General features: G+C 48.0%; 4 protein-coding genes across 4 annotated transcripts; 3 read left to right on the forward strand and 1 right to left on the reverse strand.

Annotated features, from left to right (window-relative positions):
- Positions 1–7,061: 7,061 nt before the first annotated feature.
- On the forward strand, positions 7,062–9,427 carry EDB91DRAFT_1352413 (cora-like Mg2+ transporter protein-domain-containing protein). The gene is made up of 10 exons (XM_041326157.1): positions 7,062–7,125; positions 7,187–7,520; positions 7,573–7,646; positions 7,698–7,786; positions 7,836–7,916; positions 7,969–8,016; positions 8,066–8,358; positions 8,413–8,817; positions 8,867–8,911; positions 8,962–9,427. The coding sequence occupies exons 2-10, from the start codon at positions 7,224–7,226 to the stop codon at positions 9,205–9,207; spliced, it is 1,578 nt and encodes a 525-aa protein (XP_041168433.1). The 5' UTR covers positions 7,062–7,125; positions 7,187–7,223; the 3' UTR covers positions 9,208–9,427.
- A 281-nt stretch (positions 9,428–9,708) lies between these two features.
- EDB91DRAFT_1185658 (uncharacterized protein) lies at positions 9,709–10,528 on the reverse strand. The gene is made up of 2 exons (XM_041320491.1): positions 10,028–10,528; positions 9,709–9,967 (listed from the first exon to the last, which is right to left on the reverse strand). Exons 1-2 carry the CDS (start codon positions 10,250–10,252, stop codon positions 9,851–9,853), a joined length of 342 nt encoding a protein of 113 aa, XP_041168434.1. The 5' UTR covers positions 10,253–10,528; the 3' UTR covers positions 9,709–9,850.
- An 839-nt stretch (positions 10,529–11,367) lies between these two features.
- Positions 11,368–12,860, forward strand: EDB91DRAFT_1240885 (putative tartrate-resistant acid phosphatase type 5 precursor; the record flags this gene model as incomplete). Its single annotated transcript, XM_041322042.1, has 7 exons — positions 11,368–11,503; positions 11,557–11,712; positions 11,760–11,815; positions 11,869–12,084; positions 12,138–12,242; positions 12,299–12,656; positions 12,706–12,860. 7 exons carry the CDS (start codon positions 11,368–11,370, stop codon positions 12,858–12,860), a joined length of 1,182 nt encoding a protein of 393 aa, XP_041168435.1.
- Positions 12,861–13,614: 754 nt separating this feature from the next.
- Positions 13,615–14,353, forward strand: EDB91DRAFT_621877 (uncharacterized protein). Its single transcript, XM_041327921.1, has 3 exons — positions 13,615–13,874; positions 13,929–14,184; positions 14,239–14,353. Exons 1-3 carry the CDS (start codon positions 13,793–13,795, stop codon positions 14,315–14,317), a joined length of 417 nt encoding a protein of 138 aa, XP_041168436.1. The 5' UTR covers positions 13,615–13,792; the 3' UTR covers positions 14,318–14,353.
- Positions 14,354–14,538: the final 185 nt, after the last annotated feature.

Below are 14,538 nucleotides of genomic sequence, written 5' to 3' on the forward strand. Positions count from 1 at the left end.
ACGCGGAAAAACAGCGGGAATGTGCTCTTTTCGTGTATGCATTGATTCAAAAAAAACAGGTAGAAAAACAACTGAACAGCGTACGTACTCGCGAGAGACTCGCCCAAAAGCGAACAATATCAGCTGTGCGTTCAGCATCAAGAAGTGCTGCTTCTTCGCAGTGCTGCAGTTCTCGCACAACATCTCTCCTATTTTCCTCTAAATCCCGTTGCAATTGCTCTTCCTGTGTTAACATTGGAGTCGACTGGCTGAATGACCGAACCGCCACCATCTGCTTTTTTCCCACGGTTCAACAGAACATGGGCGACGAGCCAGGAGGCAGTATAAGCATAGCTAGAAACCTTGACAAACGTATATCAGCAAGAACATATTCACAAGCAGCATCCCTTAATAACACCAGACAACATATGAAGGAGTTCCAGCAATGTCGGGCGTGGGATGAATCAGAGCCCAACGATCCCCTCCCACCCCCAGAATTCCCATACAGACCAACCAATGCCAGCTACACGCCAATCACACCCACACGTAGAGGGTTAGGATACAAACGTAGACTGGAAACAACCACTTCTCCATCGGCCTCACCAAACACCACGAGACAGACCAAACGCCGTCCTACAGAACATGTGGCTATGGTAAACGATGTAGCCCAACGCGAATACGACTCGGAAATGGAGACGGACATCTACAGTGAAACCCGTTCAGAGCAAGGATGGATCGCTGACTTAAACCATCATCTTATCAAAGCCGCAGAGGCATTAGACAACATATCAATCCACGCTAAGTTCCCAGATAACATACTTACCGCTGCTCAAAGAATTACACAGGCCATCCTACCCCCTAAACCGGTTGAAACACCAAGAAACAATCCTGACGACATAATGCCGATCCTCAACCAACTCGTCAAAGACATCCAGGAACTACGACAAGGCAATAAACCGGAAACCAGTCAAAACCCCCGTACTCAAATCGCAAATGGCCCCACCATAACTCCTACTCCGAAGACCAAGACAAACTCAACTAAGATAACAGAACAAGAGAACCGACGCCGAAACAACCCGTTAACCCGACACCACCCCTCTAGACTCATTCTCCACATCGAAACTCCTCTGGACCCTACACAACGCCAAAAGGACCGAGGATTAGTAGAAGCGATCAATGAAAGACTCAAGGAGGTCACGAAAGTTACGGTCAACGGCATAAAATGGAACACCAAAGGTAACTGTATCGTTATTACACATCCGGATTACACAGCAGATGACTTGCTTCCATTCAAAGACGCCTTCGCAGACTTAATTGTCGGAAACTCCAACTACGCAGCCACACCAGACGAGGAATGGTTCCATGTTCTTCTCAACAGTGTAGACACAGGGAAGTCTGATGCCGAAGACATGATGGAATTCGAACCACGATCCGGAGCAGAAGTAATCTATGAGATGAAAACTAACAACCCCAGTGTACGCAACATCAACTTCACGGCAGAACCCTCGTGGATGGCGAAGCCGGAGACCCTTGAACACAAATACCACTCAACCATGCTGTTAACGGTCTCATCACAGGAAGAAATCGACTACCTTCTCAAACACGTCGGTGGAGTCTTCTTATATGGACGGTACGCCTCTTTCTCGCGCTTCCAAGATTTGAAACCTGTTCGTCAGTGCAACCGATGCTGGTCCTTCAACCATCATACGTCCAAATGTATTAACCCCCCCAAGTGTCGAGTATGTGCAGGCAACCACACTGAATCATTCCATACCTGCGATTTGTGCCCTAACACGGCCAAAGCACAAAAAGGATGTGATCACTCACCGATTAAATGTGCAAACTGTGGAGAAGCGCACACGGCAGACTCAACCAAATGCCCCATTCATATACTAACCAAAGGATCTGCAAGAGACCCACGACCAAGTATCCAAGGGGGACGACACGCATGTCGACCTCAAACTGCTAACGATCCAATAGCACCTCCAGAGACCCGGACTCCAACCCCACCATCAACATCCCAGAACCATATCGTAACGCCACAACCAATGAACGACAACAATATGGATGGATGGCAATGATAGTCCATACTAAACCCATAAAAATGATTCAACTCAACACTAACCGTTCAAATATAGTCTGCCACGCATTACTCAACAACGCCGTCCGTGATTATGACATCCTGCTCATAACGGAACCATGGTATGGTGACATCGGAAATAACACAAAGGGCCCAGCGTCGTTAACCGGATGGCAACCAATCCTACCATTACCGTCTGTTCCCCCGAATGTCATTCCTCGAGTCATGGCATACATCAAAAACAGACCTGACTTCACGGTTACCCTTCGTTCTGATCTCGCAATGGATGCTGACATACAAATTTTACAGATCAACCAAGGAACACATCCGCCTACAATACTTGTAAATATGTACAACCAGAAAGCAGGCGAGGATCCATTGAACTGGTCAGCAGACCGTCTTTTCAACATCGAACTACCAAACGGAATACCGGTCATCATCTCGGGAGATATGAACCTACACCACCCAATGTGGTCAAACACAGCTGAGAACCCCAATCCTCGTGCAGAAGCTTTCGTTGACTGGCTAACTGACCAGGGATTCATCATGCTAAACGAACGTGGGGCAACAACATACTTCCCACACGACGGTGAATCCTCGTCGGTCTTGGACCTAACATTCATCAACGACAGAGCATACGAACTCGACACGATCAAGGACTGGTCAATCGACTACGGTAAAGCCTACGGATCAGACCACGCAGCGCTCACATGGACACTAGACCATGAACGTGTCCCCATCGAGAATATCACGGCTCAACGATTCAATTGGAAAGATATCGATGAAGACACGATCAAAGCATGGAAAGGAGCATTCATGAGAGAATTGACGGATAGTGAAGACGCATGGATACCGCTACGTGTTTCAACTCTTCCTAATATTGATGATATTGAAAGAGCTACCACAGCGCTACAAGATGCACTGGTGCAAGCAACAGAAAGCTCGGTCCCCATCCGCAAATCTAGTGCACATGCGAAACCATGGTGGACTCCCGACCTCACGCAATCACTCAACCGCATTGCAGAAACTCGTGAAAGGGCTAGACAACATCTCATCGATACAGGTTTTGCTGACCACGACCTTATCCAACAGATCCGCCAACTACGCAATCAGTTCAAACGGAAGACACGCCTTGCTAAACGACAGTGGGCAAACGAGACTCTGGGAAAAGCCACTCCCGATGACGTCTGGAATTTCACTCGATGGCCCAAAGGGATAAGAAACTACCCCACGCCACCACTCAGACGAAACAACGGTCAAAACTTGGCAATAACACATGAGGAAAAGTGTGCTACACTGCGAGGTGAACTGTTCCAACCGCCCCCGAATCTAGACTTAGCTGCACCAGATTTAGAACAGGACCTCCCGGATGACATCCCATGGGAACCCATAACATATGCCGAAGTGAAGAATGGTATATACCGACCAAATCGCAAAAAAGCTCCTGGACCCAGCCAAATCAACTACATGGCTCTCCGATGGGCCTGGGAGGTTGCATCGGAATATATCTACTTACTAATCTCACGCTGCGCAAATGTAGGCTACCATCCCATCGCCTGGCGACGCACAATCGCAGTAGCCCTGCGCAAGCCCCGAAAACCAGACTATTCGAACCCGAGAGCCTATAGACTAATCCAGCTAGAGGAATGTCTTGGAAAAGTCCTCGAAAGCGTACAGGCAAGTAGATTAGCATATCTCACAGCAAAATATCTGCTGGTACCTTCTTCACAGTTCGGAGGTCGCCCAGGAAGCTCCACAGTCGACGCAGCCCTATCATTCGTTCATGATATCGAAGCAGCCCGTAATCACGGACTTGTCACGTCGTGCATCACATTCGACATCAAAGGATACTTCGACTTCGTCAATCATACACGGCTACTCCGAATACTTCGGGACAAGCACCTACCGCTCCCTATGGTAAAGTGGGTGAAATCCTTCCTCAGCGAACGACAAGCAGCAATCTGCCTGGACGGAGTACTGTCACCATCAGAACCAGTCGAAAACGGTATACCTCAAGGATCCCCAATATCACCGGCCCTTTCGATTATCTGCACAAGCCCACTAAACGAAGCCTACAATGCGAAAACTCGAGCTCGTGAATTACGCCCGGACAAAGCCACACCGACCACATTAGCATGCTACATCGACGACGGAAACTTATATGTCTCCTCTCCATCCTTGGAGAACAATGTCGCAATACTCCGGGAGGAGTTCATTTTTGTGAACAATTGGCTTCGCGAAGCTGGACTGATGGCGGAAATTGACAAATCTGAGCTCATCCATTTCACATGGCGTCGCGCACCGGATCGACCACCTATCCTGCTGCCTAGTGACGAAGGACAGGTGACAATTAACCCCCGTGACTGTATCAAATGGCTTGGTATATATTTCGACTCTAAACTCTCTTTTCGCAGGAATGTATGTGAACTGGCAGGCAAAGCGGAAAATATCGCCCAAGGACTACAAATGCTTGCAAATACGGTAAGAGGTCTCTCGCAATCACTATTGAGAACTGTATACTCGGCTTGTGTCCGCAGTGTAATGACATACGCAAGCCCCGTTTGGTGGACGGGCGTGAAAACCCATGCAAACATGCTTACCCGCGTCCAAAACAAATCCCTTAGACATATCTGTGCCGCTTTCCGAACCACCCCAATAAAGGCCCTAGAAATAGAGACATCAATCCCCCCCATCAACCTCTTCCTCGAACACGCAAACGATAACGCCGCCACTCGACTACTCAAACTCCCCTCGTTCAACCCAATCCTACAGAGACTTGATCAACCCTGGCGACAATTTAACCTCGCTGACCCCCCACCCGCTCTTCCCACCGACAAATACCGTCCTCGCAGCCGCAAACCACCAAAATCAACCAGACTCACCCGTCTGTCAAAACGAGCATCCCCGAACGCGGAACGCATCAACATATTTGCGCTGCCACCTTGGGCAAACACGAAGGAAACGTACCGCGGCCGCCTAACGATCTCGGACAAGCAAAGAGGAGGCAAGAAAGAAGCCGCCAAAGTGCACATACAAACCGCTCGTAATCTACGAACGGAGGACACGCACCTTCTCGTTTACTCAGACGGATCGAAACAATCAGTCAGAGAGGAGGAAAGAGCTGGAGCAGGATGGGCCGGCTATCACAGAGGAAGAGAAGTCTTCTGGGGTCAGGAAGGAATGGGTCCCAAAGCAGAGGTGTATGATGCAGAGATGGTAGCGCTCCTTCAAGCAATATCGCGAGCTATCAGCTTCGCGCAAAATTCCCAGGTGACCCATTTACATTTCTACGTCGATAACAACTCTGTGGTGCAGGCTGCATATGCAGCTGCACCCGGACCCTCACAATACATTGCATTACAGATCAGACGCTCGATCGAAGACTACCTAACCACATCCCCCCTCCATCATGTCCAAATTGCATGGATCCCAGGACATCACAACATCATCGGCAACGAACGTGCCGACGAGCTTGCAAAAGAAGCCACCGGACGTAACGACTCGTACCACTCGACCTATGCAAATGCGCGCCGAAGAAACAAGGAAGGGATCTTGCAGAAATGGACAGAGAGTTGGAATAGAGACGTGGCAGCACAGACTGGACGCTTCGCTCTCGCAAATCAACTCCCACCAACGCTCAAACCCCGCCAACATTTCACTCACACTCCTCGAGAAGTATACGGCCGTCTTATACAATGCCGCACAGGACACGGATTCATGGGAGAATACTACGCTGCATTCGTTCCAACCGAACCCACCCTCTGCCCATGTGGAGAACCACGTCAAACACGAGAACATATCATACGTGACTGCCCACTATTTGCGCGACAACGCATCCATCTGCGTGAGGTATCACACAACATCATACTCAACGAAATTTTGGGTACGGAGAAGGGCATAAAGGCACTAGCGAAGTTTATTCAAGAATACAGCGCATTCAAGAAGGTCGCACTGGAACGAGAAGGAGACTGGGAAGAAAGGAGAGGGACAGAAGCCTGAGTAAGGGCAAAGAAGGAAGTGACGAGGGAAGGAGGAGACGAGGAGAGATCAGAAGGAGGAGGAAGGAGAGAAAGTGTATCATATTATACTAAGCCTGGACACCAAACGAGCCCACACGCACACCAAAACTCATCAAACGCGGACCGCTTGGCTATTCGTACTATACCTACATCCCTCACCCTGTTACAACACTCCCCAGCACAGCCCTAACAGGGCACCGCGTCTTAACAGCTCACTTTGTTTGTTGCGGTATATAAATATAGAATTTCTCTCTCTCTCGACTGGCTGAATGACAAGGAGGGGCCCGGGGGAAGTTGCGGTTGATGACGAGGTTGTCAAACGTCCATAGTTGAATACTGGTATTGATCCTCGTCAAGTGCCTGAATCCTGCCACCAATGATCGTGCAGACACGGATGTAGGATCACTAGCACTTGTGGAGTGGGCGGACTGTAAATGCCGATATACACAGAATTGCCGTGCGGTACGATTTAGGATTTTTCCGACTTACTTCAGAAGTTCATGCTGCATGCTGCGGACAATCGATATTATGTGCGAGAGGCTCATACAGCGGTTTTTACCATTGAAATATGATAGAGACAGAGGCGCTTAAAGGGCTTTGGATAATGGGTTGATCTATAGACTATTCGATTCACCTCCCGAAGAAGAGCTGATCACGGTCCTGCACTGGATTACCTAAGCGTTGCACTTCGACGGCAACTTACTAACGATGTTACCCTGGCTATTACCGTACGCATCACTATCAATCATAACTCATGACAGAGACAGATAAGTACGATTTAATATTACAATAGGATACAATATAATGCCTCGTTCATTGACGGTGCCTGGACTGCACGTGAAGGATAGCCTTAGGCTGCACTCAGCGAGCGACGGCGTCAGCCTGATAAACTTCTGCAACTTCGGTGGACTACCTTCTTTTCCCTTTACTCATGACTACCAGACAATCTACTCGCACTCGTTTCCCACTGACTACCTGTCATTGGGCCAACAGTGGTCATGGAACTACAACACACAGCAATAAACCCCCCAAAACACCTGCACCAATGTAAGCGCCAACCCTCTTCGAAACATGCTCATGAGCCCGGACGTTTGGGATGTCTTTCCAGATATCGACATGCTGCCCCGTCTGGACCTTGGCCATGGATGGACCTCGAGTCGGAGACCGCTTTAGAGACGGAACCTGTTTCCCCATCAAGGCAGTCAGTGGAACCTCCGGAGTGGAGGGGATATCCTCAAAGCTTGTTTGGAAACTGGGTCGCCGATCGAGTTTCACGGTGTAAGATGGTCGAAAATTGCTCCAAGGAATCTCGAGAGAAATGCAGGATCTATTATGTCGATGTGCTTGACACTGGAAAATTCAAGTCGGCTAAGGATACCGATCCACCTATTGATGTCGATGAACGCGCTTTAAGTGAACTTTGGGATCAGTTGCAGACCGAGGTGAAGAATAGCCGTAAGTTGTTGCAGGCAAGTTAATCCTTTGTCTCTACAGCCGACGGGTCTTCGTCTCAGGGTGTTGCTCGTCGACAATATGAAACACCCCGTACTTCAGATGCTAGGAACAAGGTGCTAGGGATCCACTCATTCTTACATGTGCTGTCGGTTGAATTTAAATAGGTACAACATAGAACCATTCTTTTTCACATCCTCATCAAACTGGATTCCTTCTCGATACCAAGAAGAAGTTAACAAGCAAAAAGGAGATCGTAAGTGCTCTTCATGGTCTACACGACGGCGCTTGTAAAATGCCATCAGACATTACGGTTACGCTTTTGTTCGTACGCACGGCACCATGGGAAAAGACAGCAGCGTCCTCGCAGAACAAGCACATTTCCGGTGCGTCTGTTGAGCGCTTGTGCAAACTTGACGTAACATGATCGTTTACCAGACGGTGAGGGAGCTATAGACACACAGGAGTCATTACCTCTTCGCTCTGGTAGAGTCTCTCCTCCTGTTGATGTTGTTGGTTTTTAAACAGTTTTCAGTCGTCTCGTCAGTGGAAAAGTATCTTCTTCAAGACCTTCTCGCTCTGCATATGATAAGGTCATCTGAGCCTAGTGGCAGTACTATCATATCTTACCACCCAAGTGCTCATTGGAAAAGGACGACCGCTGAGCAATTGAAACGTCTAGTTCACAAAGTGGGAGAGAGCGTATATTGGCAGAAGATATTCGAACAGTCCAAAGATCCAACATTTGTCTTCTTGGCCATCCTTTGGTATGCACTTTACGCCTGGGACGAATCCTTGGACCATCTGTACACCCACATCAACTGGCTGGTAAGGTTCTTCGTCACTTGTGTTGTTCGACCACTTAATTATACCATTATTCAGGAAACAAACGTGCTATTGACAAATGATAGCCACCTCACGACTGAGTTGCACACAATCCAGGCTCAACTCTTCCATTATACTTCACTTCTCGAGGATTTCCGAAAATCTGTGAATTTTGTCAGGAGCACCCCGAGTCCTGTTCTGGAGTCCCACGAATTCACCGAGCAGGCAAGAAGTGACACGCATAAACTGATGCAGAAGGAATGCGACAATCTACTTTCGGAAATTGACAGGCTGGGCTTTCAGTTGAAAAACATCATAGACCTGGTTTATTTCATTTCTATCCTAGATTCGACGATCGTTAATTTCAATGTCCAGGCTAAAGCGACTGTGAACTTTGTTGATAGTCGACGGATGCAAGAACTGACGAAAGCAACAGTCCGTGATTCAGCCGCTATGAAACAGGTAAGTTGGCATCTCAATTGGCTTGACGATCCTAAATAATCCTTGATAGATTTCCTACCTGACAATGATTTTCCTCCCTGCCAGCTTCATTGCGGTATGCCTAATTTCACTCTTTCAGCGATACATTTAATTACTTTCTTCCAGTCGGTGTTTGGAATGAATGTCAGGGAAATTATTGGCGGTGCCACGGAAACCATCGGCCATTACGCGATAGTTTCTGTTGCATTTACCGTGGTCACTGCATGGCTCGTAGTCGCATTCCAAACTCACTCGCCGTTCCACGAGCAAGGGACTGGATTTTGGCGACGGCTCGCGTGGCCGTTTTTATATGTCACGAGACCTACAGGCCTCCGACAGTCGCTCAGAAGTCAGCCCATTGGAGATATGTAGGCAGACTCTCTAAATCAGACACCTTTCTTCATCTATATCAGCTCGCACAGAATAATGACTTAACGATCATGAGACGAACCGCATCGTTTTTAGATGTAGACTTGTTGCTTTCTTTCACGACTTGTACTGACTCATTGCTTACATGTTATTACATATTAGTAATAAGCACGATGCCGATTAGCAACCGGCTGTTATTAGTTAACGAAGCATTTCCTTTGACATTGAACTTGTGAGTGAAGATGCGGACACACTGGAGTGCCGTTACTTGCAAGAGGGTCACCTGAGGCCCGACCCCTGATTCAACGTACGTTCGACAAACGTTGACCGGTTGAACTTCCAAGCTTGAGCTTGGCGTGTCATCTCATATTTTTTGTCTGTTTTGCCCCTGGACTCCACGGGACCTGGAAGGCTCAGAGTCGGTCCCCATTATCACCATCCAGTGGTTTCCACTCCAATCAGACAATAACAAAACTCAAGGAGGGCAGTCGCATGGGTTCATTTATTTGGTTAAGGCATCAATCGAAGTTCATGCGGCGTCATTAAAATAAAAAATACTGATCCATTAATTCAGTATTAGACCTGAGCTAGCCCATGCGATCTGCAAGACAACATCAATGTACTCTGGTGAACATCCACAAGACTCCTATGCTGAATACTTCTTGAACCCCACATGTCTGACATTTACGTCTGCCAGAAGGTTTATGTTCCCGATCAGCTTCTCCAGTTCGGGATCTTTGTTCCGTTTCAAGCTCTCACGATGCTTGAGGTTTGGATCTTCAGCACAATAGCCTGGGATCAAAACACGTTTGCTGAAACTTACTTCATGTGACTTCCAACCAACAAACAACACGATCTTCTGGTCATCCTCGAGCACTTCTCCGCAGGTGTGGGCTACCACCTCGTCAAAGCTCTGAGACACGAGTATGTCCAACTGGCGCTTTAGCAATGTCATGCTCTTCACTTCCTTTACTGTGTTAATTGCGATGCCGACGTGAGGCGCCGTAAACACTTGTGAACAGTCATGTTGAACTAGGACATGGACCATTTGGCGCTGTCCCTCGACTGCCACCGAAAGGGCGTCCCTGAGCGCCTGATAGTGGGGGCTTTGCTGGAGGGCTACATGGTGCTGATGTGTCTCCCAGACTGATGGGGCAATTAATATTTAATGAAGCCTGAAGATGTGTATCATGTACGAGGGCGACTTACGAATCACAATCTGACCTTGCCTTGAATCTTCAACCTGCAGGCCGTGGAATGAGCTTCTTGTATGAGCATTCGTGAACTGTTTTCAATTTCGCACTTGCTCACTCGATGTGACCTTTGGTCTGCGCCAGAATGCCAAAGAAGTCGTGCAAGGACACACTGGGCGCAGCCACATAAGCTGCGGATGGGGTAAAGGTGATGAGCTCAACTACTGGCACAGGCATCAGTGGCACTTCGAGGTAAGACTTGAATGAAAGGCTATGATTTAGGCTTCCCTTGACTGGCAGCGTGCGGCAGCCTGAGGGCTTCTGGAATCCGTTCCGTTGATAATTATTGCGTCAAGTGACCTCCACAAAAACCTGCGCCGCGGCATTTACAGGATGCAAGAATAATGCTGGTCTTCATCAACATTGCCAATTGTAAATAGACGATTCGCAGCCTATATCGATGAGCGCACCTTGTTCATGCTATTGTGGCTACTTATCGTAACAATTACCTCATGTCACATCTTCGGTTACACTATATACCGTCATAGGCCCACATGATGCAGGTTCACTACCCACCGCTCAGGTCCTGTTCCTGTCTGCATGACCATCATCATAATTGCACGTTCCTTCTTTTTACATCTTTACGACTTGCAAGAAGCGTAGCGGCCCGGGCTCGCCCAGGCGTTGTGGGGCATGGCGTATCGAACGTGGTTGAACAACCTACCCGACCGCAAGCCATTGGTTCGAACTACACTGGTGCACTATATCTGTGGCTGGCAGATGCCAATCATCCACGCGGTTTGGCACATCTCCACTGTGCACTGCTTGGTAACGGATGTACACGGTTATCGATGAGTGAACCGGCTGCGCTAAAAGTGCGTCTATATCATGAGCAATAAACGCGAAACTCGTCACCCCCGCTAGACGATCCCGTCCTATAACCGACTTTCGGTAAACTTCCATTTTTGCCATGACCAGCTGGAGTCGTTTGTCTTTCTTAGCGCTTCTTGCCCTGCAGGAAACGGTCCTTGCAGAATATGTGAGAACCAAGAAGTCTACGATCGCTCCTGTTGGCGCAGAAGTCCTGACGGTGGGCGTAATTGGGGGCGAGTAATGATATCCGATTGTCAGGAGCCTAACCTTGACAACGACATCGTAGATTATGGTTGGACAGGATGGACGCCGAGTCCTCCACATTTCTGCCTTGAAGTGCTTCCGGAGTTGCAGGCTGCTGGACTCGTTATTCCGAATGAGGTCCTAAACGATTGTGATCCCGGAGACATATTGTACATAAACAATGCTACCGCTTTGCAGGGTGAGTCAACTTACTCTTTCACCACAATGCAGCTAAGCCCTCCGAAGTCGACACGTCTTCATATATCGGACAAGTATGCGCGATGAAGAACTGCACTGCATTTGTACGTGCTCTGGCATAGCTGCAAATGAATCGCTGATTTCGAACTGTTGAAAGGTCTCTGTTGGCGACAACTTTTATGATAGTGGTGTTGATTTCACTACTGGGGGTATACAACGTTTCCAGGAAGCATGGGTCGGCATGTACAGCCAAGGAGTTTTTGAGACTGCTCCTTGGTATCAATGTCTCGGAAATCACGACATTGTAAAAGGACAGAGCGGCGTTGACTTCCAGACGAAAGTTGCTCCCATTTACGACCCTCGCTGGAATTTTGTAAGCTCGAAATATTTGGCCCTTTTGTAAAATCTGCTGATCGTCCCTGTCAGGGAACTCAAGGGCTTCCATATTGGACTTACGACCTGACAGGCAAAGACTGGACCGCTACTTTTGTCGTCGTGGATTCGGATTGTTTCCTGAGCTCGTATCAGAAGGTTGTAGATTTTGCTACCACGCAAAACAGATGACTGACAGATGATGAATCTCCCAGAACACCTCTGTATATGTGAACCCGTACACAGAAGCCTGCTATGCAGACCAACAAACGCAAATCAACTTCCTAGCCAACACCTTTGCTCAGTCCACGGCTACATGGAAGTTCCTCCAGCTCCACCACGGTTACATGTCTTCAGCCACCAACGAAACCGAACTCGCGCCTCTCGTTGAGATTGCTGTCCAGCACCACGGAATCGTCTTGAACGGTCATGACCACTGCCTCGGGCATTATTACTTTAACGACACCAACTTCATTCTCTCTGGCGCCGCGGGCTACCCTCAAGCTGGTGATTGCAACTACGGTATTCCACTCGGACCGTATGCAAAATTCTTGGGAGCGAATCCATTATCTGGTATGGTTCTTGACTCCTCGCATATTGGTCTGGATTAACATTCTCTCAGCGGCGAATGGTTTCGTGACAATGGATATCAGCAAGCAATCCATAAACATTGAATATTACCTGCGGGACATGCAATTCGAAGACGGGGATTTGTACCCTGTTCCGTATGATCTCAACCCTTCTTATTCTTTCCAGATTACAGAGCACTCGACTTGATCGTCTCTGAAGATCTGAGGGCCCTTTTAAATAAAAGTCAGACCATCCATATTTTGTATTCGTGTCACTGGTATGCAAGGCGTGCTCGACGACTCGACTTGAAGGATATTTTATTTGCGCAAGTCCTATGTAGCAAGTCTGCGCAGGCTGACCGAGGCATATGATGGGTATATTAAGTTGGTATAGAGCAGGACTAGTCGTGTACATACGGATATCGTTTGGGCTGCCCCAACCAATAGCCAGAAGCAAATACAAACTCCAAGCTCCAAGTTCAATCGAAGTTTGATAATTACACGGTGTCAACACTGACTCCAGCCTCCCTGAGGGGTCGATCCAACGTTCATCCCACGGGTCAAAATTTTCATATCTCTGTCATTGTCAACCTCTTAAGATCTTTTGTCGCCCTGCATCTTCCCCTGTTTCCTCTGACATATACATCCGTACTAGGAATTGCCTGTCACTGTAAAGCTGTCAAGATGATATCCAACAATTCGCACCACTGCCATCAGCATTTAGCATTCAATCTGCGATACTGTAGCCTTCTAGACCGTCTCACTGCAAGGCTGATCCAATAGCTATCGGCACTTATAGGATGCAGCGTGGACGCTCTGTAAAGATCTGTTAAATTTGCACAGCTATGGTATTATGTGGTACATTGATCATGGTCTGACCGTCTGAGAGGGCGGGGACGATGTGCCTGACAACTATTACTCTGTAAAAGGGTTTGCACTGGCTGCAACATCCCCAACCTGATGGTCATATGATGGGTCTGTCTCCCTGGTGGAGCGCTTTTCCGAGTTTTCCATATAACCGCTGCTTCCTCCCCATTCGTCTCTAACTATCTTCTTGGTTATCTCCACCACAGTTCACCTCTGCCACTTGTGTCTCAGTGTCTTCCCCAACCTCCCTCATCAGCGACCACATTTAGGGTGATGACGTCCTACAAACCACAAACAAATCTGTGGCTCGAACGATCTCGCCTCAATGGAATGGTGTTAGGGGGTGTATCCTACGGTGCGATTTCTATCGAAATACACAATTCGAAAGTCGACTTATGTACTACAATAGGCGTATTCTTTCTCCTTACAGTACAGTCCTGGATTGCTCTCATGCAGCAGCCTCAATATGGGGGAACAATTCCAAGTCATCGTCGCGTGCTTCTTTTCTACGTCTTTATCACGTTCGTATGTGGGACAATAAGTTTTGCTGCGAACGCAAGATACACGGAGATGATTTGGATAGATCTTCGTAATGCGCCTGGTGGTCCACTCGCGCTAATCGAGAACGAAATGAACAATCGTCTAAATATTCTGGCGCTTTCCTCGTAAGAACGGTTGCCCATCCACTTTCAGATCTCAATTATTGACGTCTCGTCTAGTGGTCACATCCAGGAGTGGTTTATGCAAGCTCTGCTGGTGAGCCGAATCATTTGTCGTAAGGAAATGGTGCAAGCTTGATGCCCTATATACTTAGCTTTACCGATGTTTCGTGATATGGAATTGGGCAAGATGGGTGATGATGCCGATGATCACACTTTATGTTGCCATGATCGGTGAAGTTCTTCATTTATCAAGCGACAGAGTAACTGACATCTTGAGCAGCATTGTCTGTTATCGTCCAGGTGGAGGCGAGCGCCGGTACCGTATTTTATAATATTAACATCGAGCTTGCCTACCTC

Source organism: Suillus paluster (genome assembly GCF_016628075.1).
Source record: "Suillus paluster strain FC165 chromosome Unknown EDB91scaffold_500, whole genome shotgun sequence".
NCBI classification, from domain to species: Eukaryota; Fungi; Basidiomycota; class Agaricomycetes; order Boletales; family Suillaceae; genus Suillus; species Suillus paluster.

What these genes read in the sequence shown, in the direction of transcription:
- EDB91DRAFT_621877 (XM_041327921.1), top strand. Translation starts at nt 13,793, where the DNA reads ATGACGTCCTACAAACCACAAACAAATCTGTGGCTCGAACGATCTCGC. An exon ending in GTTAGGGGGTGTATCCTACG is followed by an intron (nt 13,875 to 13,928) that starts GTGCGATTTCTA and finishes GTACTACAATAG; the next exon opens with GCGTATTCTTTCTCCTTACA. An exon ending in AATATTCTGGCGCTTTCCTC is followed by an intron (nt 14,185 to 14,238) that starts GTAAGAACGGTT and finishes CGTCTCGTCTAG; the next exon opens with TGGTCACATCCAGGAGTGGT.
- EDB91DRAFT_1185658 (XM_041320491.1), bottom strand. Translation starts at nt 10,252, where the DNA reads ATGGTCCATGTCCTAGTTCAACATGACTGTTCACAAGTGTTTACGGCG. An exon ending in TTGGTTGGAAGTCACATGAA is followed by an intron (nt 9,968 to 10,027) that starts GTAAGTTTCAGC and finishes CCAAACCTCAAG; the next exon opens with CATCGTGAGAGCTTGAAACG.
- EDB91DRAFT_1352413 (XM_041326157.1), top strand. Translation starts at nt 7,224, where the DNA reads ATGGACCTCGAGTCGGAGACCGCTTTAGAGACGGAACCTGTTTCCCCA. An exon ending in ACACCCACATCAACTGGCTG is followed by an intron (nt 8,359 to 8,412) that starts GTAAGGTTCTTC and finishes ACCATTATTCAG; the next exon opens with GAAACAAACGTGCTATTGAC. An exon ending in TCCCTGCCAGCTTCATTGCG is followed by an intron (nt 8,912 to 8,961) that starts GTATGCCTAATT and finishes ACTTTCTTCCAG; the next exon opens with TCGGTGTTTGGAATGAATGT.